Source organism: Orbicella franksi, chromosome 5, assembly GCF_964199315.1.
Source record: "Orbicella franksi chromosome 5, jaOrbFran1.1, whole genome shotgun sequence".
In the NCBI taxonomy this organism is placed as follows: Eukaryota; Metazoa; Cnidaria; class Anthozoa; order Scleractinia; family Merulinidae; genus Orbicella; species Orbicella franksi.
In genome coordinates, this window is record NC_138149.1 from 17,440,591 (window position 1) to 17,468,074 (window position 27,484).

The 27,484-nt window shown below is 37.9% G+C and overlaps 1 protein-coding gene across 1 annotated transcript; it reads right to left on the reverse strand.

Annotated features, from left to right (window-relative positions):
- Positions 1 to 1,910: 1,910 nt before the first annotated feature.
- LOC145486520 (cullin-1-like) lies at positions 1,911 to 26,572 on the reverse strand. The gene is made up of 24 exons (XM_081465199.1): positions 25,982 to 26,572; positions 22,187 to 22,269; positions 19,814 to 19,890; positions 19,118 to 19,285; positions 18,330 to 18,380; positions 17,794 to 17,884; positions 17,135 to 17,298; positions 16,188 to 16,256; positions 13,708 to 13,801; positions 12,924 to 13,054; positions 12,712 to 12,819; positions 11,847 to 11,953; positions 11,625 to 11,673; positions 11,421 to 11,552; positions 10,623 to 10,740; positions 10,433 to 10,509; positions 10,024 to 10,110; positions 9,561 to 9,605; positions 9,223 to 9,315; positions 8,794 to 8,841; positions 6,680 to 6,753; positions 5,517 to 5,622; positions 4,310 to 4,423; positions 1,911 to 2,656 (listed from the first exon to the last, which is right to left on the reverse strand). The coding sequence occupies exons 1-24, from the start codon at positions 26,125 to 26,127 to the stop codon at positions 2,576 to 2,578; spliced, it is 2,313 nt and encodes a 770-aa protein (XP_081321325.1). The 5' UTR covers positions 26,128 to 26,572; the 3' UTR covers positions 1,911 to 2,575.
- Positions 26,573 to 27,484: the final 912 nt, after the last annotated feature.

Here is a 27,484-nt window from a genome sequence, read left to right on the forward strand (position 1 = left end):
GATCAGATTTACATCTTTTTCGGTAGGAGGTTGGTATTCACTTTATTCCTATGGTAACGCAGGGTCTTTAGTGGCCGAATCTACCAAATGCCATTATTAGTACCTATTAGACGAGGTGTTTAAGTCAGTAGCTGTAAACTGCAAACACTTTCAGGCCCCACAAGGAGGCAAGGTGGTAATGAATGTAAATTTTTCAAACCCGAAACAGCCGTAAAACAGAAGTGGTTAAACCGAAAAAATTATTTCACACATCTCTCAGTTCTCCACGCTATATCCCAACCAGAGATGAACGATGGCGATACCAGGGAACATTACTATCCCATACCAATTTAGTCGTTGTTAGGAAGGCGTCAGCCAAATTTGTTATCACTTCAGGAAACCTCTCACGGTTGCAAGCTGCAAGCGGAAGTTTTTTTAACGTCACAGAAGGGAGGTTAGAGACCAAACATTACACTGCAATGACAAACTAACGAAATATATGACAGTATTAAGGCCTGTCCAAACGGGAAATGTTTGGCGACCAAACACCATCAAACATTGTTTGGTGACCAAACATTTTACCGTTTGGCCACCTTGTTTGGTGCTGTTTGATCATGTTTGGTCATGGTTGAAAAAATTTGAAGCCAATCAAACATTCGATCAAACAACTTAAAACATTTCTTTTGTTCTCGTGTTTGATGGGCGATGTTTTGTTCGTTTGGACAGCCGTATCAAACATGTTTGGCGCGCGCATGCGCCCCACGCTTGCTCAGCGGCCTGTATCCATAGTTTGATCTGTGTTTGATCAAACATGTTTTAACCGTTTAGCCACTCACTTCAACATCAGCATGTTTGGCCACTAAACAATGTTTGATGATGTTTGGTCGCCAAACGTTTACCGTTTGGACAGACCTTTACTCTTCTGAAACCGAATGCACATGGTACCCTGTTCCGCCTCAAGTTTGCATTGAAAAGTCTGTCACACCAAAGACACATTCCACCAAAGGGTTCCTCCTAAAAAAAGGTCTTATTTCTTCCCATAAAATTAGTCGCTAAGTCGGTGTACTTTGAAGTTTTTTCGGGTCAATTCAAAAGCAGCCATGATGATTTCTCCATAGCAACCCAACGAGTGCCGCGAGGCATTCTTCGGTTTCCAAGCAGCAGCCATTCAACCTAGTCCTCTTTTAGGGCTAAATGTTTACTCCCTATGGTACTCACAATGCCCAAAATATTTTATACTTCTATACTACTTTTTCCTTGAGTACACCCCGGGGTTAATATCGTCATAACATTCTTATGCGTTACGCAACATATCAAGATTATCCACCAAGCGTGACAAATGGACATTGGCTATTGAAAACGGTCTAACTCTCATCCTAATTTTCGCTATTTATTCTACAAAAAAGGAACTATTCTAGCATTAGCTTCAATGGAAAGTACGAGGGAGTAAGCATTATACCTGCACTCCTCTAATGATCCAATCAGACGAGAGAACGGTTGAATGGCCACGATGGTCAGAAGCTATGGGCTTTGTGGTTCTTTGTCTTGCAAATGTCTTTTCTACCGGGTTTTCTACCACGAGAGATGCTTTGCATGATGTATCAATTCATCGAGTTTTTTTTATCAGGCGTTAATTAAGGTAGTATCGTGCCACAAATGAAGGGATAATAGTCCCGAAACGCTTGGACTTTTCAACCGCAGAAAAAACAAAAAACAAAAAACAATTAAACCGAGGAATTCATTGCAGTGGTGCTCCAGTTTTTAACCTACCCGTATTTGGTTAATCGTTTGATAATTCACAATGTGTTCGTTTATGTAAAGACTTGTACTATTACCGTGAGCTGTTTTCACGTCAAAGACGCAGTCAAAAAACGAACCGCATGTACTCAAGACAGTTACATGAAGATATGGTTGTAAAAAAGTTGTCGACTTCTTTAATGGGCAAAACTGACTGCCATTGAATACACTCTTTGCGGGTACAACTCAACGGCCTATTATCAACGTTCCTAACACCGTCTCCTTGGATCCCTTTTACGTGGTTCAACTCTTTCTTTTACTTCATATCGAGTGGCTTCCAGTTTATCAAATAAACATCCCTATACCAACAGAAGCGACCAAACAAAGCACCTGATACATTTGGTCAACATTTACTTCTTCAAGAATCCTAGAAATTAACAATTTTACGAGACTGTTTTCCTCGTTTGTAAAAACTAGCAAATACATAAATATTACAAGTAGGCACCACAATAAAGAATTAAAGTGTACTTCAAGTGTAATTTGAACTTGTCAAAAGCGATAAAGAATCGACGTCCCAGAACTGCACAAGGTCACCATACCATGCAGCAAATGAATCACAAGAATTAACCAGTTTCTTTCTTTTTTTTATGAACAAATTAAAACTTCACTTTGCAATAATCATGTTGTGACTATGAGCTCTGTTCTGCCGGCGCTTTCCAGTGTGAAGTTTGTATTATAAAAAGGGGAAATAATAATTTTGCGTGGTTTGTTCTGCAGTCCAGAGTGATACATGAAGCGGCAGCTAATGAATTGAAATCCAGACCCATCCTGCAGCAGTGTTGTCGGCTTACTGTTGTTCTTACGCCAAATATGCGTAAGTATCTTTCTCTCCCTCAACTCTCTCAAGATATTCCTTTTCGATTAAGATATCAATACATTTCTGAAGAGATAAATAACAAACACAATTAACCTCTTACTGAATTGGACATATAGTGATGCGAAATTCGAGATTTCATGGTCGGAGGCCCAGGAATGGTCAGTGGAGGCTGCACCAAGTAGACAGAGGAGTATAATCAGCGAAAGGAAAGTTTCCAACAATAGCGTAACTGTGGGAACATTTAGCCTGGTTGAACCAGTTCCGGTTTCCGATTTGACATTAAGTTCATGGCATTCTATTTCTTGTACCCAATCACTGAGCCGCATTTTATCGCGCCACCTTCATGCCCTCTTACACAGAGTTGTTTTTGTCAATGATCGCTCTCATGGTGTTCAACGAAGGTTTTATGAGATAAAGTGCCAGAAAACAACGCCATAATGATCAAGAAATACCCCAAAAAACAAAAAGCAAACAACAACAAAAACAGCCCCGGAAAAATTCACGCGGTGAAATGCTGGTAACTTTTAGCGTATGGCCCGACTGAAAGATTCTTCATCTGGTCTGGAAAGCTATTTTTATGTTTTCCTTGTCTTCTCGTGGGAAGTGCATCGCTTCTGTGAATAAATCTTTCCAGGAACAGAGGACTTTGTGCATGGGGCACTTAGCTGTGGTACACATGTCTGTCGTGCTTTGAGTCCTCTTTGAAGACTATCGCACCCTTCTTAACCACGATAAAAATGTAGGTTACTGTTTGTCACCTGATTTTAAAAGCCTATAACTCACGAGTGTTTTTCTGGCAAGTGGTATACGCCCACTTACCACCCATGGGTCTCCGAATATGAGGACATTTTTAAAACTACCAAAAAACTCGTGAAAGCCTGCGTAGCTGGTGCTCGAGTAACAAGAGGACGCGAGTTGGAGCGGAGGACACCAGCGGTGTGAACTCCGTTATTACTGTAGAATTCCGAAAGTAACGCCCCCCGCCCCCTGTTACTTTCGGATTTAGAAGCAAAAGGAGCCGCTACTTTCGGATGGCTAAAAAACGTTTGAACGGTAATTCACAGTCGTTTCAGACACAGCAGACGCGTCACATGAAGTTGACAGTTCCGTTTATGTATGTTACTAACTACCCACACAAAAAAGCAAACACTGTATAAACAAAAAAGGCTACAAATGTTGGTACTGTAAGGAAAAAGTAATGGTCGCATTGTACATCGATCTAAGTATTGCTTGAAACGTTACATGAAATGCAATACGGCTTTTTGTTGTAGTCGAGAGTTAATCTTCAAAGGGCCGCTACTTTCGGGTGGGACGTTACTTTCGGGTTCAATAGGAAGTTAAAAAAAATAAAGTTATTTTCGGCCAGCCGTCATTTTCTACTCCAGCATGAGCTACACAGGCCATTGTTGTGATCCACCACACATGTTATAAGTACATGTAATCTCACTGACACCAGCTAAACGCGTTAAACAAGTCAACTTTTGAAAGACAAACTGGAAGGCTGACATTTACACAATGGCTACTAAAAGGGCTCTAATTTACAAGTCAGCAAAACAATTTTGAATCATATCTAACCGTCTGAATCACAGCCGCCCTCCCCGAAAGAAAAAAATCTGAAGGACCGCGGCTAACTTAATTATAACTGTATCCTAGAAATTCTGGCACAAATAAAACCACGACATACATGACTGAAAAATGAAATAGAGTAAAGAATACCTTGATGACTGGAACTCTAGGTTTGAATCTGCTCGACAGTTGTGACAACACCTCCGCCAGCAGAGGTTGATGTTTTAACATCTTGCGCATTTTCATGATTCGCACGATTGCCGCCTGTACACAAAATAAGAAGAATAATTGCAATATTTAAAGAGGGTAACATCAAAAAGCTAACATCAATTTTATTAGGGTGGCCCTCGTTAACTACTATTAACAAATTGATTAAAAATAGTTAAAAGGCTAAAATATTTCAAATATACTGATTTACGAATGAATGGGTAAAAAATTTAAAATAAGGCTGGAAAATTAAAAATATATGAATTTAAAAAAACAAAAAATATGTGAGAAACTAATAAGGAATGTTCAAACTAAAAATGGTTTTAAAATTGTCTAGACTATAGCTCCTGGCATGTACAGGGAATGAGTTCTCAGCATGTACGCCACTGTACTGGAAAGATCTCGCTCAGTGTCAGGGAAACACCGTAAAATCCGAGTGGCACTGGCGTCAATTTATGCTTACCCAAATTTAACTCAAAGTTTATGCAGAGCTCGTTTACCTACATTTGTGCACGGCTCTGGAATAGATTACCTACAATAGTGAAACTGGCCAGCGATGTTGCTAATTTTGGTAGTAAATTGAGAACTGTAGACCTTTGACTGTATATTTACAGGCCTATCGGAGGCAGCGTGGCCGAGAAATTAAGGGCACTGGTGTTGTAATCCGGAGGTCCCGGGTTCAGGGCCTCCACCCTGCCACTAGCGGGATTTGTTTCTCAGTAGTCCCGAGTTCAAATCCTCGGTCACGCTTTGTAAATAGCCAGCTGGTCTGCTTCCTGTCAGTTGGGATTTTTAACTATGTTACGTTTATTTGAAATATTTGTTTCCCTTGTTTCAATGGCATGCCTGTAAATTAGCTAAGCTTAGTGCTTGTATAGCTAAGTACATGACCACTATAAATAAGACTTACATTTACATTTATCGTTATTTTATTCAGATATCTACTGTGTACATATAAATAGTTGATTAGGCATATTTTACACTGCAGATATTTAACTATATTGTTTTCGTGACAATGTAATTTATTTATTATTTTGGTTAGTTACATACACGTTCGTATTTTGATCAAGTTTACTCAGCTCTTAGGCGCAATGTGTTTCAATAAAGTGTTGATTGATTGATGTGTCCCTAATCCTGTCCAGTAGTGTACCTGTATAAGAAGTTTTCTGTCCTCTTCGATGTATTTGTGAGTTTGCTCTTGCTCTTGCCTCTGTTCCGTTTTCATCGGTACATTGATGTTAACTCTTAGCTTTTTACTGTGAAGGGAAAACAATTTTAACTGTCTTCTACTTGATGGCAAAAGATACTAATAATAATTCCCTCATTTTCTACAACAGAGGAGCAGAACGAAGACGAAAGGAAAGACGAAGACGAAGGAGCGTTCTTACTGTTTGGTCACCAACGCGCGAGGCGGGAGTGTCGTGTCGACTGGCAGTGTTTCCGCTCGCGGCTTGAAGTTAGAGAATCTAGCTAATTCCCAGCATTACTTTAAGGGTTTATCATCTACCCTGAGGCAATCAAACGCTACATCAAATTAACCATGTTCTAAACGAGCAGGGGACTGAGTACGAATATTTAAAATCGATTGAATTGAAAACTGGGACCCACCATCTGAAAGAGAAATCGCTAAAATAAGAGAGCTTTGTACGCTCGTCCGTCCAATCCATACAAAACTATCTTATATTAGCGATTTTTAAAAGTGTACCATGCCTTTGCGTTTAAACCAATAACACTCAGATTTGGTATACTTACTTATGTTTGACTGCTCTTTCAGATGGTGGGTCCCACTTTTCAGTTCAATCGATTCTAAATATTCGTACCCAGTTCCCTGCTCGTTTGGAACATGGCTAATTGTGTCTCAGTTTGTCCAGGGCTTTAAGAGAATACTCTTTATCTACATATACATTGCCCGAGATATTTTCCCGTCGTTGTAATGTTCTTAATGTCTACCAGATGGGTCCTCAAAGTTCATTTTGTAACACCTGAAGTTCAACGCCGTTGATGTGATATATCAAACACGAAAGACGGTGTTTGACCACATTTCCAAACACGGAGAAGACAATTGAAAATACGACGCGCAGCGCAGTATTTTTGACGAACTTCGAGGTGTTTGGAAATGTGGTGAAACACTGTCTTGAGTGTTTGATATATCTTCTCAATAGAAACTAAAACTAAAAAGAAAATGGAGAACAAAAATCGTAAAAATCTATGCTAATTAAGATCAGATATCCAAACACCGTCACGGTCATGATTTACTTTGTTTAAACTTGATGAATTATTAATGAGGTTGAGAAATGCTACATCACAACTCACCTTTTGTATCCAAAGTGAAGACTAACTGATGACTGGAGATCTAAGTTGGAGCCATCTTCAGATGTCTCGCTCACCTGGAGAAAAACACTTATTCAGTTGGTCAGAATTGTATCAGTTGTTCAATATGTTTCACTTCAAGCCTTTGGTATCACTACACACCACAGACAGTCACGGTATTTTGGTGAGCTAGTGACAGTAAAAAAAAAAAAAAAAATGACACCCTTCTGTTTACACACAAGATCCGCTTTAGTGCACGTTCTATTTTTACGGAAGCCCGAGTCAAAAAATTGAAGCCGTTCGTCGTCGGCGTAATTGATCGCCAAATGAGGGGTCATGGTCCCAGGCGTTCCTAGTGTAGTGCGTGGAAACTGGGGATGAGAATGCGACAGTTCTCGCTCTTCGAGCTTCGTGAACAACAATGTGATATACAAAGTGCTGTGTTTTGAGAGGACAGTTTGGGAAAGACTCGAAGAAGATGTCGATCGTTTCCGGAACGGGTTGACCCACGAATTATATTGCTTGAAAGCCTGCCGGATAAGCAAAGTTCATGCTCGTTCTCACGAGATAACAAGGGAGCCATTTACGAGTTCAAACTACGAAAACACAGACAAAAAAACAACTTCTAATGCTGAGACGAACAACTCGCCGGGATGTTGAAAAATCAAAGAATCGTCGTAAGCAGAACTTGGAAGATGAGGCAAACAACATGTAATTGGTTATAGAGGATACTCAACGAAGCAACTTGAATAGTAAATATCCAAGTGTAACTCTGAGTTAGAAAGTATCCTGATTCTTTTATGTGTTTTTACCCGGCAGCAGGGAAGTGTATTCAAAAAGCTAGATACCCGACAGTCTGAAATTATCATAGAATTTCCACGGAATAATTCATTCAATTCTAAGTAGATCCGCAACCTGTCGCGGACTTTCGTCATGTTATGGTCTGTTATGTGCTTCCATGTCGAGGAAATGTGAATTCAATGCAGTTCGGAAATCTATTGGTATTTCTACACAGAGATCGAGCATTTTCAGCAAGTTTGAATGGACATTTCGGTGGAAAAAGGGAAACAATTTCTGACTGCCGGGTATGTATAGTTTTTTTGAAAAACCGTGCCCGTGAGTCATACAAAGTTCGGACTATTTGCAAACCCAAATCATTGAATAAAATCGCTTGGTGTTTTTGACCAAAGATCAAAATACTCAAACAATCCCAGGAGGTTTCAAAAAATATCCATAATTTTGGTGAAAATTGATTATCTGTGAATTTTTGACGGCCGGGTAGCTAGGTTTTTGAACAACCTGGCCCGTGAGTCAATATTTTGTAGTATTCCTCCACTACAAAACCAAAACATAATTTAGAGTCGCTTCGCTTCTTTGAACAAATATTTTCATTGTGGACTAAATGTCAAAACATCGAGATTTTATAGTATGCCCAAGCTCGACATTTCCTCGACTACAAAGCCAAAATAATACTTGAAATCGCTTCACATTTCTAAACAAAGATCTACTACTCTAAGTAATGAGTTATTTCGTGGAAATTCTATAATAATTTCACACTGCCGGGTATGTAGTTTTCTGAAAACACTTCCTGGCTGCCGGGTATCTAGACAAAATGTAAAGTTTTTACTGTGTTCCACACGTTTACCTGCGGTACGAAGCCCGAGTAAACGCTCTTAGAGCGTCTAGTTCACTTAAAATTCCGGATTATTGTAAACCATACGAGGAAGTAAATACTTGACTTTAGAGATGACTAAAATTGAAAAGTTCAGTTTAACTCATCTTGGTAATAATTTTATTTCAGTGTCCTAATCATCTTCAACCCAGTCAAAACTTTTGATACTGAATTGAAGCTATTCATTCATCACATATAGAGAACTATTACATGGACCATCAGCATACACTAGATCACACCTGACCGGGCCTTGATTGCAGCTAAAGGTTGCGGTGTAGCTTGGTTACGCATAGTCTTCTAAGCAGACGCTCTTTGGGCTCGTCAACATTGCCTGGCGAGCTCAAAGAACGTCTGAATAGGAGGCTAGGTTACGCAGAGTCATTGCTGTTTGAAATTAAGTGAAGCACATAATCCATCAACAAATGTACAGTGAGTTCATACTCACAACAAGTTTTGACTTCAACAAAATTCCAAGCACTTGACAAAGAACATCCTGAGAACAAGATAAGAAAAATAAATCACACACAAAAATTCAAGCTTTCTACAGAAATATACAAGTAGCCATGGAGTGAATGACGAGGCACTCTATCAAGATAGGCTTGAAACAGCGGTTTTACAACCATTGCCGGGAAGCTAAAATCAACTTATACATACATGTAGAACTATTCCCTGCGGATGCAAAAGGTGCAATTGAAGAAAAAACGGAAGTCCAATCGAAGCAACGTGTAAGTGGGAAACACGAAAAACGCCATGGTTTCAAACCAGCCTTCTCAAAATGTTTTCCTGGAGCAGGTTATATGAAAGTTGGAGGGGGTTTGGGTTCCGAAGGGCGTATTCGACAAAATGGGTGTTACGCATTAAAAAGTACATGTACCATTTTAAGTTGAGTCTGTTCTTGAATCTGCTCCAGTGTCAGACTGTCCGAGTTGTTAAACATCAGGAGCACGCCCATCTGATAGGTGGATGCCTACAACACAACAAGCAGTCACTGAACACTCGTAGTTAATCACAGCAGGGCTGTGAGGCAGTCATGATAATGTAAGTAGGTAGACGGCGGCATTTAGTGTCAACATTTGAACGAATGTTACACTACTACACGACTTCACTACCAGCATTTATCCTTTAACGACGTCTCACAACAACTTTTCAGGTCACAAACACTCCTCTTGAATTGCATGACAACAATCATGAGACTTATTGCTAACAACTCACCTGGAGAATGTAGCGATTTTTGAAGCAATTTGTAACTAGTTCCCCCTGCAATCAACAAAAACAAGTTTCAGTTAGTCTTATCCAAAAAAAAAAAAAAATTAACCCCCTCTAGAGGTTTTGACTTTTAAGAAAGCCATGAGATTTCATCTGAATCTTGGTTTTTGTGTGAGTATAACTCAGTTATATGGCTTGGGACTATAGTCCTTCTTTGTAGTGCATGTTTTCCACTTTGTAGTAATCTCGCAACACTAATTTCCACCCACTGCTGCGTGACAAGCAAAACAAATGCCTACAGTCAATCTTTTTAATTAATTTTGAGAGAGGACACATTTAGATTCAAAGACGACAAGCACAAAACCTGCCATCTGCCATAAGACTGGGTTATGCAGACAAACAGAGAAAGCTAACAGAAACAACGTGAACATCTTAAAACAGTTTATATACTGGGGCATTGCTCACTGACCTTGGACATGTGGTAAACCCAATGAAGTTTCCGACCACTATGTTGGCTGCTGTAAAATGTGGTGAATCGTTGATGACTTCTTTCCATCTAAAGAAAAACAAAATGGTTAGGAACCTTCACTGAAGCAAGCAGCAAAGGTTTAACTATCATAATTTGTATCCTTGGACAATGTGTATCATAAAAATCTGGTTTTCTTTGTTTTAATAAGTTCTTTTTGGATTTAGCTTCAGGGAAGAGAACAAAACAAAACACGAAAACAGTAAAACACGCACACACAAAAAACAAAGGCAAAACAAAACCAACCAACCAACAAACAAGCAATCAAAAAAGACTATATTGGTATTGTTCTCAACACAAAACTATAATGCTTTAGCTTAATTTGTTTGTTTTCACAATTACCACATTTTACCTCTGCTGGTAGAGAGAATGGCGCTGACTGTTGGAAGGGCCAGGACCCTGAACTCAAAACCTGGATTGTGAAGTCCACTAAGGAGCATAGGTAACGGAAAAGAATCAGACGCCATAAATAAAGAAACAACAACTACAACAACATGGCATAACAACAACACATCCACAACAGTCGAAGACAATTGACTTACAATCTAAGGCTTCTGTGTTGGCTAGATGTGACTTGAATTTGTCATTAAGATCTTTGCTAACACCTATGTCTTGAAACATTCTTTGAAGCTTGGATGTGTACTCAAAACCACATGCTTGCTGTGAAAGGAAGTCAACAACATTAAATCAGCGGCCTTTCCTTCTTTTCTAAGGGTTATATGAATACAGAGGAAACAAACAAACAAACAAACAAACAAAAAAACAATTAACGTTAAAACCAAATATAACCCAACTGGCTGTTGTTTCGTTCTAGTCTTTCAATTCAATTCAGTCTATTCAATATTAGTATAAATCTACTAGCGTTCTATCACGAATGCAATTCTCTGATTGGCTACGCTACTCACTATCAATTCTGTGATAGTGAGTAGCGTAGCACTGTCCCCTTGTTAACAAAATGACGGCCGCTTCTTGGCATTTTCGAAGTGTCTGTGAAGAGGATTTAGATAACGTTTTGAACGACTACTAGATTTATACTAAAAGATTAGATTATTCGCTCTCAATTTCTATGCGTGATAGTGCGCCTGAGTCAACTATCATGCATTAGAAATCTAGAGCTCATTATCTAATTGCTTAATGGTACAGACCATCATGCTTTCATGTCCAATATAATACTGCTTTGTTCAATATTAAAATGTTATCGCTTTCTGTGTCTGGAGGAAAGTATAGAAATCGTTCCCTTTAAATTGTTCATTTTTTCATAATATTCACTTATTATTTTAATACTATGTTTGTGTGACGTTTGTTTGTTTCTTTATTTAGTGGCTTTTGTTAGTGAATACCTTGAGTTTAGAGATCATACTAGCTTCGGCATCATCTGAAGCTGAGTTGTGCTGTACAAGTCTCTTAGCCAACATCTTGGAATAAAACTTCTGGAAGACATCTTTGTCTTCAATGTACTTGAACACGACCATCTACAGATACACAAAATACATTAACAGAAATAATAAGCAAACTTTAAAAGGGATTAAAACAAGGCTACTAACCACTGAGTTGAGGATATCCTCTAATTCAGCTTCTTCTGGATTCTTTGAGCTGTGAAGCAGGCAATAAAAAAAATGAATGATACAAAATATGACAAAAATAAGAATTGAAGCAGCAAATTTTGCTGCTTAGAAACAACATTATGCAATTCGAAAGCCCAAGTAGTACATGTATCTATATTTTAAAATTGACATTGCCTTCAAAAGACTAATATAACTGGGTACCTTTTCTTTAGCAGAGAATCACAGTATCTGGCCAGAAGTTCAGGGGACTTGGATGAGCTATGAGCTTGTTTGGTGACAGAGTTACTATTAATAAACTTGCCACAAGCCTGTTAAAACCAAGTGAAAGTTGTTATAATACAGGCACAAGACAACAATGATCACATTCAGAAAATAAAACCATTTGCCATGAGAAGGGACAAAAAAATAAATAGCTTTGTGGATAATCAATTGCCAATTGAACGTACTATGAGGGCATGTGTTATGACAAAAAGTTAAACCCTTTCTTTTCCAGTCAATGAAATACCAGGTAAATTGGAAAAACTTTATGAAAGACACAGAAACAATAAGACTTATACAGGATTTTTTTTGAGGCCAGAGACCAGAGATATAGTTTGCTTATTTGCCAAGCCATGCCCGGTATTTTAATATGACAAATTTGCCTTTTGTTGGACAATCCCTACATCATGACTGGAGGACAAATGAGTGAGAATTGTACTATAGAATGAAATCTATTGTAGCTCTAACAAAGTGGCCACATATTTTTGAAATAAAATCTGCTACATCTGAACTTTGTTGCTCAAAAAAAAAAAAAAAAAGAGAAATTAAGACATTTTAGTCATTTGGAAAATTTTCTGGTGACATGCTACCCAGTAATTTTAGAAAGAGATTTACTCCGTTAGAATAATGTTTATGAACAATCTTCTGATCTGTTTGTCAGTTTGAGTGAGTTATCAGGCCTGAGAGTTTGGTCATGGTCATATTTTCATTATTTTAAGTTTTCAGACCAGAAGTGACTTGGGGATTGATGATGTGAAAGGCTAACAAACTGTTTCATAATTGCATTACAGTAGTATTGCACAAGTACCTTGTCTAGAGCTGCAACAAATCCTGCGTCATTGTTGAAAGCTGTCAAAACCAGTGCATTGTACTTATGATGAACCTCAAGTATTGTTTCCACATACACCTTGGGATCCTGAATCAATAATAACAAAGTTTTATGGCTTTGAAAACATTTTACAAAAATAAATGACTGCAATATCAATATTGTTTGAAAGAACAATACGACGGTTTACTAACATTGAATGCTTGATCTCCACATTTTTCTAATGCATTGAGTCCTTGATTTGTTATGTGATTTTCTAAAAGGGTTCGAAGTTGTCCTAGTCCATCAGGTATCCTGGCAACCAAGTTGTACATGCGACCAAGATCTGGAGGTAATAATATTAGATAACATGGAGTTAAAATGACAGGAAAGGAAGACTGGGAAAATGATTGATGCAGGGGAATCTAAGGTAAATGATCCATAGCTCTCTGACATTCTGCTAAACTTTCATGAGTGAATTAATATCTCTAGAAAACAACCAATGACGTTTCTGCATACAATGGCAGCTCTCAGCTGAACATATTTTAATATGTTCACTAATCTGAAAAACTCATTATTCATCGATGAGGAGACCAAAATAAGTAAGAAATATACTGTGCTACTTTTTGTTTACAACCTACAGTAAGAAAAGCTTAGTGGCACAGGTTAGTATTTATTACATAGTAGGAAATGTAAGTAGCAATGTAATGTATGTAACATTCTGTAAGTATTGTAATGTAACATAATCATGTAAGTGTTGAAAATAATTATGGTGTTATTAAACTGAAAAAGTGCTATTATGGTTACTGGCTTGACAGCAATTTGCCAAGTTGTCTTAAAGCCACAAATAAACATCCTGAAATTCTGATCCAGTCAAGTAACAGTAAGATAAATGTATTGAAGGTTAATCACCTTCCACAAGTAACAAAGTGGATTGTCCTGTTACATTATAAAATCAGTACAATTAGTGCGTTTGCATTTTAATCCAAGTCTACAGACCTTCATTCTTGTCATCATTTAAGAGGTTTTGGAATTCGGAGTAGAAGATGTCTAAATGCTTCTCTATCAGAACGTGCTCACACTTTCTGGCAAGCTACAACAAAAAAACACAGCATTAAACCAGCTTACTGATCATAAACAGAAGTTACAGTAATTATTACTATAGGTTAGTTCTACACTGATCAACATCTTTTGGGGGTAAGTTTATTTTCGAGACGGGATGGGCTATAGGTGCAGGTAAAAGAGAAATGAAGGGGTGAGTGCAAAACCATGCTAAGTGACGATTTGGGTGAAAAAAAAAATTTTCGCAAAAGGGCTTGAATTCTTGCATGTGGTCTTCAATGTAATAGAAAAACGTGGTCCTGTATTTTTGTCACTGGTTTTTGCTTCGTTTATAAAGACGCCGCTAGGAAAACCGAGTGGTTTTTCTGCATATGCAATATCTCGAAAACGAAGCGAAGCTTAGCGGAAAAACTACGGGACATTGTTAAACATACCTAAACAAAACTGTATGCGAAATTTGGAGCGTTTTCGACAAAGTTCACTTTTGATTAAAATACCTAGCGCCCTTTTCCCGCTGAGGTCTTCAAATAAACGAAGCCGGGCCTTTGTTATGATAAACAGAGCCGATCCTTTGTTATAATAGCCAAGCCAAGCCTTTGTTATAAGTCGAAGTCTCGCCTCGGTTTATCATAACAAAGGATCGGCAAGCCGCGTCCGCAAGGACTTTGATTTCACTTAGAAAGCAGCAAAATGTCACTTCCATGCAACGTATAAGCTCAAAAATGTTGATTTTAGGTCAAAAAAGGTTTAAACGTTGATTTCACGTTAACGCGTGACAGCAAGGAGGATGATTTCTCTTAGAAACGAGCAAAATGTCAATTTCACGCAACGCATAAGCTTAATGATGTTGATTTCAGGTCTAAATAGGTTAAAATATTGATTTGACGTTAAGGCGTGACGGCAAGGAGGTTGATTTCACTTAGAAACCAACAAAATGTCAATTTCACGCAGCGCATAAGCTCAATGATGTTGATTTCAGGTCTAAATAGGTTAAAATGTTGATTTCATGTTAACGCATGACGGCAAGGATGTTGGTTTCACTTAGAAACCAGCAAAATGTCAATGTCACGCAGTGCATACGCTCAATGATGTTGATTTCAGGTCTAAATAGGTTAAAATGTTGATTTCACGATAATGCGTGACGGCAAGGATGTTGGTTTCACTTAGAAACCAGCAAAATGTCAATTTCACGCAGCGCATAAGCTCAATGATGTTAATTTCAGGTCTAAATAGGTTAAAATGTTGATTTCACGTTAACGCTTGACGGCAAGGATGCTAGTTTCACTTAGAAAACAGCAAAATGGTAATTTCACGCAACTTATAAGCTCAATGATGTTGATTTCATGTGAAAACGCGCTATAAATAGGGCTGACAGATTAACAGATGAACCCTTCTCCGCAACGTACGGGTCTCCATACATCTGCATGTCCGCTGATCCCAGAAGCTCAAAACACTACAAATCATGCCGATTTGAAATAAAATCAACGCAACCTGGATCACAGATCTATGTTACAATCGATCGCTACTTGTTGGCCATTCTTATGTTTAAACAATCTAGTTACCAGTTCGAGAAACGTCCGCAGAACGTGATTGTAATGCATGCCGGGAAGGGTCTTTACACCTCGTGCACGGGAAAACATGGCGGTCGATACAAGACAAATTTTATCACTCTAAAACCAGTTCTCGCTTTCCAAACTTTGACGCTAGCAACGCTTGGCAAATGGGCCATGACTCACCAGAGGGTATTTTTTTTGGGCAAGAACTGCTCTTGGACTTTGCTGCCTGGCTTGATCTGACTTCGAACGCCGATAACACGATTACAGTATATCAGCTGCCTTCGAAGTTTCAGAACACATTTTGATTCTTTAAAACGTGCTGATGACTTACGGGTTTATCAAGACTTTATGATGCCTCTCAACCACCAGGCAGGCACACAAGGTACTTTAAAACAATGCTTAAGATATTAGTTGACAGAGTTCTAATGCGGCACATCTCTTTTTTGTTCGATGAATTTCATTTGACTCTCGATCGATTCACGTGTTGTGCTCACGTCACAATACCTGACGTAAACAATCTGTTCCCAGATTTCTGCTCTATATATGCTGTGAGATTTGATTTTGACTTCACACACTATAAACAGTCTGCCTGTTTGCTGTTCAACAAATAAACTCCTAAAGACATGGCTAGGAAAAGCCAAGTATTTTTGCATACGTTATAACTCGAGAACGAAGCAAAAACCAGCGACAAAAATACAGGGCCGTGTTTTTCTATTACATTGAAGACCACATGCAAAAATTCAAGCCCTTTCGCGAAAATTTTTTTTTTCACCCAAATCATCACTTAGCATGGTTTTGCACACACCCCTTCATATAATTGAGCAATAATTCATCTTTTCAACTTGGCCATTATTTACTTACTTCATCTTGCGTGCTTTCATGTAAGTAAACCTGAACTCTTCTCTGCTCTTCCAACAGTCTGGCTTCAGCCTATAAAATAGACAATCAAGCAAGGAGTCAGTCTAAACTCAGTCTTATGAAGACTTGCAACTGCTACAAAACTCAAATACTCAATTATGTAGGAGGAGAAACAACCCACATGCTCAGGGCACTCGTTAAGTTTTGATTCACCAGTAGTCTTGATCTTCACATCAGTAACAAACTTGTTACTTTGTGGGTGAATTGTATCAACAAAAGGCAATTTCAAACGTAACATCAAGAGCCAAACAAGCATACTCAGCCATAACAGGTGTTACAAGTTACAGCCCTTAATGACAGCCCTGCATGCTTGCATTCTATTAAGAAAATAACTAATCTATGTGTTGTACAGCAGTGTTTACTGAGTTTATCTCGCATCTTCAGAAACAACATGAGCCTCCACATCTCAAAACATTATGTCTTACAGGTCTCACCAAATTCAAAACTGGTAAAAACAAAGTTACCTGTAGTCTTTATATTCTTGTGTGAAGAAAAGATGGATATCAAACATTTTATATAAATTAAATATAAATTGTGTATTTTTCCATTGGAAATAAACTAGATTTTCTGTAGCTAAAGCTGGTGGAAACTAAACAGTATCCTTTTGGCAAATTGACTTTCCTTCCCCACGCTTGTTGGACACAAGCTAAAACCAAAATTTTTGGACTGTGATAATTTCAACCCCTTTTTCTTGAAGGACTGACACTACAGCCCTGTATTGGTATAAAATATGTACATTTTTTTAATTACATATGTGGCATAGCAAAGCCCTTCAACTGATCATTGGTAATTAGAAGAGAACTGTGCATGAAGCTGACAAATGCTATACCCATGAAATATTAACAAGCATTTCAGTAGAATTATAGAGATCCATAACTCAAGTTATGTACCTTTTTCATATACTCAGTGACAGGGTTTTCTCTTAGAAATTCTGTACTCTCTGTTGTGTAAAATCTCTCTGTATCTTCTAAAAATACTGACTCAAAAGACGTTTTGTACACATTGAGGGTGGGTCCCTTGGCTGAAGGATCATCTTCATTCAGACCAAGTTCAACTGGGGGAAAAGAAAAGTGAGTCAGAGATAAGACATTTGTAGTGTGCAGTGAGAATATATTATGATACATGTACAAGTAGATCTACAGTGTTCAGAGGTACCAATATGAACGACATAAAGATCAGCAATGTGCTGCACAGTGCAACACCAACTTTTAACTAATGAAGTGATTGTAAACAAAAACATTTACTTTTAATGGATTACAAAAACACATCTACATGTAAATTTAAGCATGCTTCATGAGGGTTCAATTTCATTGTCAATTAACCAAGACCACAATATGCCACTGAAACATCTTAACTTTTTGACATCTCATCATAAATGACTGCAGCAACCCCATTTTAAAAACATGCTTCAGTTAAAGAAGAAAACCAACTAGTTGTGCATAAAATAATTGACTCAATGTGGAGTCAACTTTCCTACTTTAGATTTTTACAGGACATAAAAAATACTACAGATTCCATTCAAGTGGCTTGGTGGATAATAAAATCATACCATAACACTGGATCACTCCACTGACAAGTCTTGTATTGATGGTTTCACCATTCCGTTCTCTTTCAATAAGCCTCAACACAGCATTTGTCACCTGATGAACACAAATATCAGTGATGAACTAACTGCAAGGAAAGGTAAAGCTTGGTTGCATAAAAAATGAGTAAGACAAACAGTGGCAGCTGTATAAATACACAGAATCGCAACTACAGTAAATGACAAATACAGTTCTAAGTACCCAGCACTATGGTTCACAAAATGCTTTCCAGTTTACAAAGTTTAAAGAGGGATAATTTACAGGAACTGGTTGTTCAAAAGCTGATTAATGCTAATCAAGGGTTACAAGTTAATCAAAGTTTTGATTTCTCTAGGGTTTTACTGTAAAGTTGACATTAGTGAGAAAAATATAAACGAAATCCTCAAAAAAATAACCAAAATATGAGATTAAAATTCAAGCTTATTAATATTGTAATCCTAGATAACTGCAGCTTAATCATCATTTGAAAAACTGAGCCCATAATTACGTGTATAGTAAATACCTGTCTGTTCAAAGGTCTAAACAAATTTTCTCTCCAGGTTACTAGGGCAAGCTAAAAAGAGGAAGAACACATTAAAAGAGTTAAACCCATTGAGTGTGTCTACTGTATTACTCTAGTTTTGTGAAAATGACAATCAGTCTTTTGTGCACATGTTGAGAGCAAAGCTATTCTACAAAGAAGCTATCAGGAGAGCACATTGACCAAATTGAATACTCTATACCAATGTGATACACATATACTGAAGTAACATTAACCACATTCGTCACAAGACATTTAGTGGAGGTTAGGCCCCTGTAATTATATTTGGTATATGCACCACATTGCATGTAACTTCCCTTAACCAGCCCTCCGGGTAGGATCAAAATGTCCAAAAAATGTGTTTTTTCCAAAAATCTCTCGATGTCAATGGGTTAATAAATAAATTGACTGTTGGAGTTTATACCTTAGGAATTTAGTGGACAGCAGCCCCCTAAACCATCCCAATAATGCAATCTGCAGTAAAAATGTGACAGGAGCCTCTATCCAACAGAAGATAGATATTGTAACAATTGAGGGAATAACCTGCACCAAAATATGCTGGACAGAATACATGTATATTTCATGCATGTACACTGTACTGCAGGAAAAAGAACTTTATCCTGCAACAGAAGGTCTTTGGGAGTTGGAAAGAGGAATTACTTACCAGTGTAAGCTTGATGAAAATTTCCCGTATCAGAATACAAGAAATATGTTTACTCCACCTTAAACCATAAAAAAGATGCCATATACAGTTGGAACAGTCTACTCACAGAATAAATTTCATAGATGCCTTTTCTTCCTTCATCACACTCTCTTCGAACCCAGTGTCGGTTAAGATATGCACATACACCATTTAAAACTTTGCTTGAGAACCTATAATCCTCCCAGCGATGGGTGTAGAATTTAAGGACAGACTCATCCATAAGATCTGCACCATCCTGTAATGTACAAATGGTTTTAGAACCCACAGTCAAACATTTTATGGAACAATAACCTTCACTGATATGTTGCACATTACAGTGGTCCACATGTATATAATAATAATTATTATATACAATCATGTATAATTATGATACATGTCATGAAGTGAGCTTTCAAACTTGATACGATTCATGGATATTGTAACTTTCATTCTAAGAATTTAAGTGTCAACTTCCAAATTTGCAAAATTTGTAGAACAAGACTGATTTGAAATTAATTTATGATTGGTTGAACCCTGAACAAAATATTCCAGTTTTAAACTTTCATTGTGCTCTGAGTACAAGTAATTAATTTATATTTTTTCAAACATGATTCCAGAGCAAGAAAACAATTTTTAAACCAGCAAAAACTGATCTACTGTGTAACAACCAGGCTGAGCATTAGTAAAGGAGATATAAAACTGGCAGTTTTCATACAGAAAGTTCAAAGAACAACAGGAGCAAAGACATAATAATATAACATTGTGTCAATCAGTTTACTCTGACCTTTTGCATGCCTGTGAGGTAATTCCTGAGGAAGTCCTTGAGTCTCTTATACAATTCAAGGCCAACAAACTGGGCTCCTGTGAAACAAAAATAATCATACAGGCTGAGCAATTTTCTGTGATGTGTAATTGACTGACAACATTGGTATTTCACTGTAACTGGTGGTACATACATTTCTAGTGATCTTACAGTTTAATTTCCAAAAACTTATGCAGTGGTGTGGTGCTGGGAAATAAAAAACTTAACCATTGTACCAGACAATGTGCTCATTATACGATATTGTACCGCCCTAAATATCCAAATGTACTGAATCATACATAAATGTATGCTGTACAATGTCCTTTTTACTTATCTGTACTAATTAAGAATTTGCTTATGTTTAGTATGCATCTTTTAAAAGAAGAGAGACATTGGGCACAAGTTGTACATCGATTGTAGAGTTATGGATACCCCCCAGAGTTGGGAGAGAATGAGAGTGGCATAAGAGTTGCTTGAGCAGAAACCAGTGTTTCAGCCAGAAAATTTTACTTGAGGGCCAAAGTGGCCCCTGAAGACCTTTTTTAGGGGCCAATATTTTAGGAAAGGGGCCAAGAAATAATAATTGGTAAAAAGATAGTCGCCAAATGCAAATTTTTGGTTGCCAGATAGTAGTATGAAGGATCCGTGGATTACAAGAGAACAATCCATAGGCATAGATGACGTAGTCGATGATCAAGGGTTTGCCATGCATCATAGGGCGATTTTGTACACGGTCAGCCATTCTGATGGATTGACTTCTTTTCTTATGTCGAATGTTTAAGAAGCAAAGATCTCTCAATATGGTTTTCTACAAGGACATAATGCATGAGGAAAGAACCGTTATTGATCGTCAACACAGAGAAATGTAGTTGCCATTATGGTGACTAAACCAGAATTTTTGGTCGCCAAGGATGAAATGTTAGTTGCATTGACAACCGAACCCTGGGATGGCTTTTAAATACTATGCCCATGTTAAGCCTGTGGCCTTGTAAAAGTAAAGGGCTAAATTGGCCCTTTCTTCGTTTTTCTGGGGACCATCTCTGATTGCAATGAGGGATTCCTGCAATGGCGTGGTCTGGCAGAAACACTGAGTAACCCACCGAAACTCTAGATTATTGAGCACTCTCCATACACACAAAGCCAATTCTTAAAAAAAACTACAGAGAATAGAAATAAGTAAGACACAGTGTATGTTAAGGTGTTTACAAAGTAAAAAAAATAGTTGCCGCTTGTTTGAAAGAAGGCTTTTCAAAATAAAGAAGAATGGCGCTTTCCTTTGTGGAATATCCTCTTTCGTTTTAGAGACATATGCATTTTTGTATTATGTACATGAGAAAAGTGACGACGTCATAAATAGTTCCACCATTGCAACAGCTAAAATGTACAATGCATGCCAAGTAATAATCCAAGGTAAGCTCGAATTACCAAGGATGACTTATCCAAAGTTCAAGTTACGTATCAAACAAAATGCTTGTGACGACACATTTTTAGGATCCCAAAGTAACATAAAAGGGGCTCATGAAGGAAATGCTGTACTTATTGTGCAATTTTGCAAAAATCACGAGTCATGAATTTCCAAAATCACGAAATTAGGTTGTTATAAACATTTTGTGTCACAAGGTGATAATAAACAGTACTTTGCCTGTGTATTATTAGAAAGTTATGGCTACTAAAACAGTTTCCAGCACTTAAATTTTGATAGGTCGTTATAACCACTCTTTATTGCTTGATGCTACAATCATGGTATTAAAAAACTGCCCAATCATTAGTGAATATGTTATGATCATTTTCATGACATAATAAGTTACCATAGCAACAGTATGACCTGCTAAAAACACCCTTATATACAGCTTTAGGGGCTTATAATTCAAAAACAGCAAGGTGAAATTTTTTCATATTATCAAATTTTAAATAGCATCATAATACGCAACTTCTGGCAAAGTTTTAAAAAATTCTGTACATAGGGTTCAGAGCCACCTTAAAGTTTTGAAAATTCAAGGTGGCTCTGAACCCCATGTACAGAATTTTTTAAAAACTTTGCTTAAATTTGCGTCTTATGCTTATCAAAATTCAATGATATAAAGAAATTTCACCGTGCTGTTTTTGAATTATAAGCCCCTAAAGCTGTAATTAAGGGTGTTTTTAGCAGGCCACACTGTTGCTATGGTAACCTATCGACACACGAAAATGAACACAACATATTCACCATTGATTGGGCAGTTTTTTGCTACCATGACGGTAGCATCAAGTGATAAAGAGTGGTTATAACTCCCTATCAAAATCTAAGTGCTGGAAACTATTTTGAGCCACCTTAGTGAGATCCTATCGAAGAACATAATTAACAGACTGACTTACCGCCCTGGTTTGGCGCCTTTTTCTGTTTGGGAACTCTGGATTGGGACTGTTGATGGACACTAGTGCAATGATTGTAAACATGTCTACCCCCAATTAAGGAATAAAACGTCATTTTTAGAGAGATAAATTACTTCTATTGAGAAGAAATTGCCCACATTGTACAGCAAGACAATACCATTAATTACTCCTCAACCCAGCTTATGCTATTAACAATACAAAAAAATAATTGATAAATAGATCTAATAAAAATAGGGAATAAAATGCAAGGAATGAACCCAACTGGTACAGTGCAACATACAAGGTAAGCTGCAATACGAGCAAGATGCAATGCAAGCCTGAGTGGCAGAGAAGACTGCTGCAGGGCTCGAAATTAACTTTTTCGTTCGGGAGCCAGCTGGCTACTAACGGAAAAATTTTGGTTGCCAGATCGTAAATTTTGGTCGCCAATTTATTTTATATATAACTTACACACACAAAACAATGATTTTATACGTTACTTCGCAAGCAACAAAAGTCACAATTGAAGAGCGAAAACAATTAAAAACAACACAAGTAACACTTAGTTATAAAGCTACTGTTGTTCTCAGGTGATATGTCTCCGGTCCAAAGGTGATAGTTGACTCCATAGTCATTTTAAATGAAGCGAAGCATAAAACGTTTTAAGTCCGTGGTTTTCATTGTGAGACAAACACGGGTTCTTGCGTATTTTCCCTTTGCTACTTCTTCGAAATGCTGTTCTTTATTTTCAACTTGCTTTCCTTGATACCTTTCGCTGCCGACAAACAACGCCATGCTTGAATCTTCATTCCCCGCACGCAGTCAAGATTGGTATCTGCCGCCATTTTCGTGGCAAATGAAAAGCACATGGTGTTGAAGTGTGCCTGCGATCCCAGTTTCGGAAGAAGCCGCTGAAACAATATGGTGCGCCGTGAACGCAGTATCGATGTGTCGAAATACATTCAATTTTTTCGACTATCTTGTAATATTCAGACATTATTTTACTGGGGACGGAAAGGTGAGTTCTACACTAGTTACAGTATCTGATTGATTTCCTAATATAAAGATTTAAAAACAAAAGTTGTGTAGTGGTTTTGTTTAGTTATCGGACAAAACGCGAGTCGCCAGCTGGCGATCAGTTCTGAAAATTTAGTCGCCAGTGCTCAATTTTTGGTCGCATTGGCGACCAGTGAGTCGCAATTTCGAGCCCTGCGCTGATTGCAGCTGATAAGATTGGGAACAGTGCAACCAAAACCTCTGACCACCTCAAGTGGTGAAGTGGACCCTGAAGGGCCACTAACCGCAATAATACATACAGAGAAATTCCTGGATAACCCAACTACCAAAAGATGCTTGAAATACTAACCACTCCAAAAACGCTTAAAAAGGCCAGCAAACGCTTCTTGCATGGTTAACTATGTTAAATTACATTTTTCTAGGTTCTTGGGGTAAAGTGGTCTACATTGTCCAAACTACTAAAAATGAGTAAGCCTTGGGAAGTGACTTTCTCTTTCTTTCTGAATTTCATTTGAATATACCAGCAACGTAACTGGCAAATGAAAAAAAGTCCATCAAATCTTCAAGCATGTGTCACAGTTGTGGTGGCACAACTGAAGTGAAGTGTTTATCATAATTACGAATATCATAGTTTCTCATCTGTCTTCAGCACCAATATCCTCTTTTCAGGAAGGCATAACTTGGGTGAGAAGGAAATAATACAACAAAAGTACCATAAAACACAAACATTCTGCTTTTTACTTGTAATGTTACCTTACTCTGGTATAAATTCACAAATCACGTTTGAAAGGCATAGAAAAACATGTCCAGCACAAGCACGCTTTACGACATAATTTGTTAGTGGACTGTGTAGAGAAGACAGTTACTGAAGTTGAATGACCAACAAATAGTATGCACAAACTCAGAGACATTTTGAATTTGTAAGTTACAGTGGTTTGGTCGATTAAATATAATTGTTTTGAGAAAGGATTCTCCTTAACCCCCTACAAACAGACTGGTTTGAAAAAAAACCAACTAAAATCAGTCAAGTGCACTTGATGCCAGCACTCATTTTTTATGGTCAAAATTTGGGTCAGTTGAACAAAAGCAAATAGAGTGGAAAAGGGTGGCTGTTTAGTATGGATTAATCATCTATGAACTGGCTGCCTAGCTCCTCTTGCTCCTGCAGCTATTCCAGATCGCCACAGAAGTACACATACATGTATAGCTATTCTTTAACTCTGCTCATGTGTATTGAACCCAGTGAGTTGAGGGTGCTAATAGTATAAGTGATTATTCCTAAAATATCATGAATTCAACAAATTGCCAAGCTACAGATTGATCTTGAGTCTGAATTCTATGTTGTCAAGGCCTTTCTTGCATTATCTGTTGGTCTGGAAGAGACTGTATTAGGCTATTGAAATCTACAAGACACATATTATTTTATCAACTACTTAATTTTTAGCTTGGATTACTGCTATCTACCCAGCAGAATTTCTGCTCTCTTTTTCAGAAAAAAAATTCAAAATTCAAGCAAGGCCAATTACTGCAATTATGAAAATAAAATATGTAATTCAAGCCCTAGGATTTCATGGTAATGATAATTTCTGGTACTGTGCAGTCACCATGATTCAGAAATATCAGAACCGAAAAGCCATTTGCCATGGACATCTTCAGCTTTGCCAATTAAAATCAATTTGATAAAGGTTTTCTTCTGTTGTAATTCTCATGAAGTAGAGTAATTCTTTTGATTAGCACTCTGATTAAACCCGAAACTAAAATGTTGTTTGGAATCACCCATCCGACATGTTGTGTCCATCCTGAAGTGCATTGCATGGTATCTGCAATGCAGTCTGGGAGAGATTTAAGATGGTGGATGAATGGCTGATAAAGGGTGAATTAGCTAAAATATTATGGTTTTCATCCCAGCAATCATTTTATATGGTATCCACTGTGAAGAAGAAGAAGAAGTACAAAAGTTGACTCTGTATCATTAAAAAACAACTAGGAAGAGGTATTTTTGAACTGATTTTGAAACTGTTTCCCATTTTGGAGAAGATCAACTCGCTTATAAACTTAAACTAGCCAAGATTCATGCCACTGAGTACATGTAAGCTTATAAATATAGGGTTTATTTCATATTTCAGACTACTTTCGTTTTCTTTTATTTGTGTCCAAATCAAAAATTATCTCTTACTGATCGTTTCTCATAATCACTGGACATGGAACCGAAAAAGTGTTACCGATGAAAATAATTTGAAATACTAGGGCTTGTAATTTGTGAAATGGTCTAAATCCCACTTGTGATTTGTGATTTGAATCACAGGGAGTGATTTGACCTGTTTCATTTATCACCCTGTACACAAGCAGACAGGATGACTCCTTAGGGTCCCTGATCACTTGTGCTTCAATTTGTATCATCAAGTTGTTCCATTCCTGGGGAACAGTCTTTAACCAACCAAAAAAACTTCCTTATAAACACACAGAGTTCAATTGAATGTGTGAAAAGCATGCAATTTTTTAAAGCAAACCTGAATGACTCAGCTGTTTTGTTTGCCAGTTACAATTTTCCAGAGTCCTGGGACCAAAAATGAAAGTTCTCGTCATAGCTGGAAACGGAAGAAGTTCAACCCAATACCTAAGCACCTGACTTCAAGTACCCCACTAAACTTTATCAAGTCTGGGGAATATGGGCATACTTTAAAACTAAGCAACCGTCTTTATAAATCACTTTAGTAATTGTCTACCTTGTAATATTAAACACCTTTAAATGTATAATGCAATTTCTCACGGAAAGGATACGTGTAAAGTTCCATATATCTTGGTTTGGACATACTCTGTTGCTTATAAACGTGTTGTATTCCTTCTTTAAGGTCATCCCAGATTTCATCTAGGGTAATTTGACGTAATCCATGAGGATTTTGTGTCCTAGAAGCCATCGTGTTCATAATTATAGCGTCCACAAAATCAAGCTATCCTCGGACGGGCTTCTTGGATGAAAATTTTGCTTTCCTGTGACTCAAAGGAAAGCGTAACAGTTCGTCTAATCAATAAACCTTTCCTCCAAGAGACGATAGTACTAGTTAGTACCTTACCACCTTCATCCTAAACGTCAAGAATTTGTAGTTTGACAACTTAGACGGATACATGCAGCCACCAACACAAAATGAATCGTTGAAACAAACACTTCTCTCTCGGCTTCAACAAAGTAAATTACGACAAAATCTTCTCCAGAAGAGATTCCATTTCCTTAGTTAAAGTTTTCTCTTAAAAACGAGTCCTTTGGTCGAAGAAACTGTCATCTTTTGAGCACTTTTCTTTTTGATACACAAAATTCAGGCACGTAAAGTAAGATGGCTGCGAGTCTGTGACGTCACAAATGCGAAGCCTGCATTGCATGCTCCCCCGCGCCTTTCAAAAACTCGACTATCATAATATATAGATTTAGGCTAGCCTAAAAGCGTAGCTCCTGGGCCGGGTTGTTCAAAGCCCGATTAAACTAACCCAGAAAAAGGTAGAATTTTGATTTGAGTTTTGTAACTTTGCGGTGAGGTTTCTGTATATTGTTTGGCCTTCTGTTTTGAGTTTAATAATCACCATATACGCAAAACAAAACAGCAAAAAACATTTGCATAGAAGAAAAAGTTATAATTCGGTTAACTTTTAATCCTGGGTTAGCGTAAACCGGCTTCCAAACAATCCTGCCCTGTTTCCAAAAAGCTAACCTAATATGAGCCCGCGATCCAATCGATAACCAGCTCTTGGTCAGCGGTCAACTTCAAAAAAACACGTGAACTCGAGGAGCTGTAAACTTGAGCCCGCGATATGGTCACGTGATACTGGTCAGCGGATACCTTGTTTTGACAGGTGTCAATTGATCGTAACATGGATGTCCAATATCAAGGAAGTACACGGTAAGCCAAGGCTGCATGTCTCTGTCAACCTGTTATATGAAGTATGGCCGCCATGTTGGGCAACTCCGCCGCCGTCGCCGCCGTCGTCGGCGTCGTCGTCGTGCGTACGCGCCCACGAGCAATACCGCTAGCCATGATAACCATGAGAAAATCAACTCATGGGTTTCCTTTTCTTTCCTATATGAGTATGGGGCTCCGCTTGGCGGCCCTTCGGGACGCCGGAGCTCCGCTATAAACAGTACCATGCGGTTTTGTGAAAGGCAGAGGAAACTTAGAATTTGAAACGACAAATGAAATATTCATGGCACAGCGACCTTTTACCTCGCATTGTTCATTTTTATAAAACAAAGGTGCCTAGGTGCCAAAGTATTAGTTAATTACTGAATGTTGG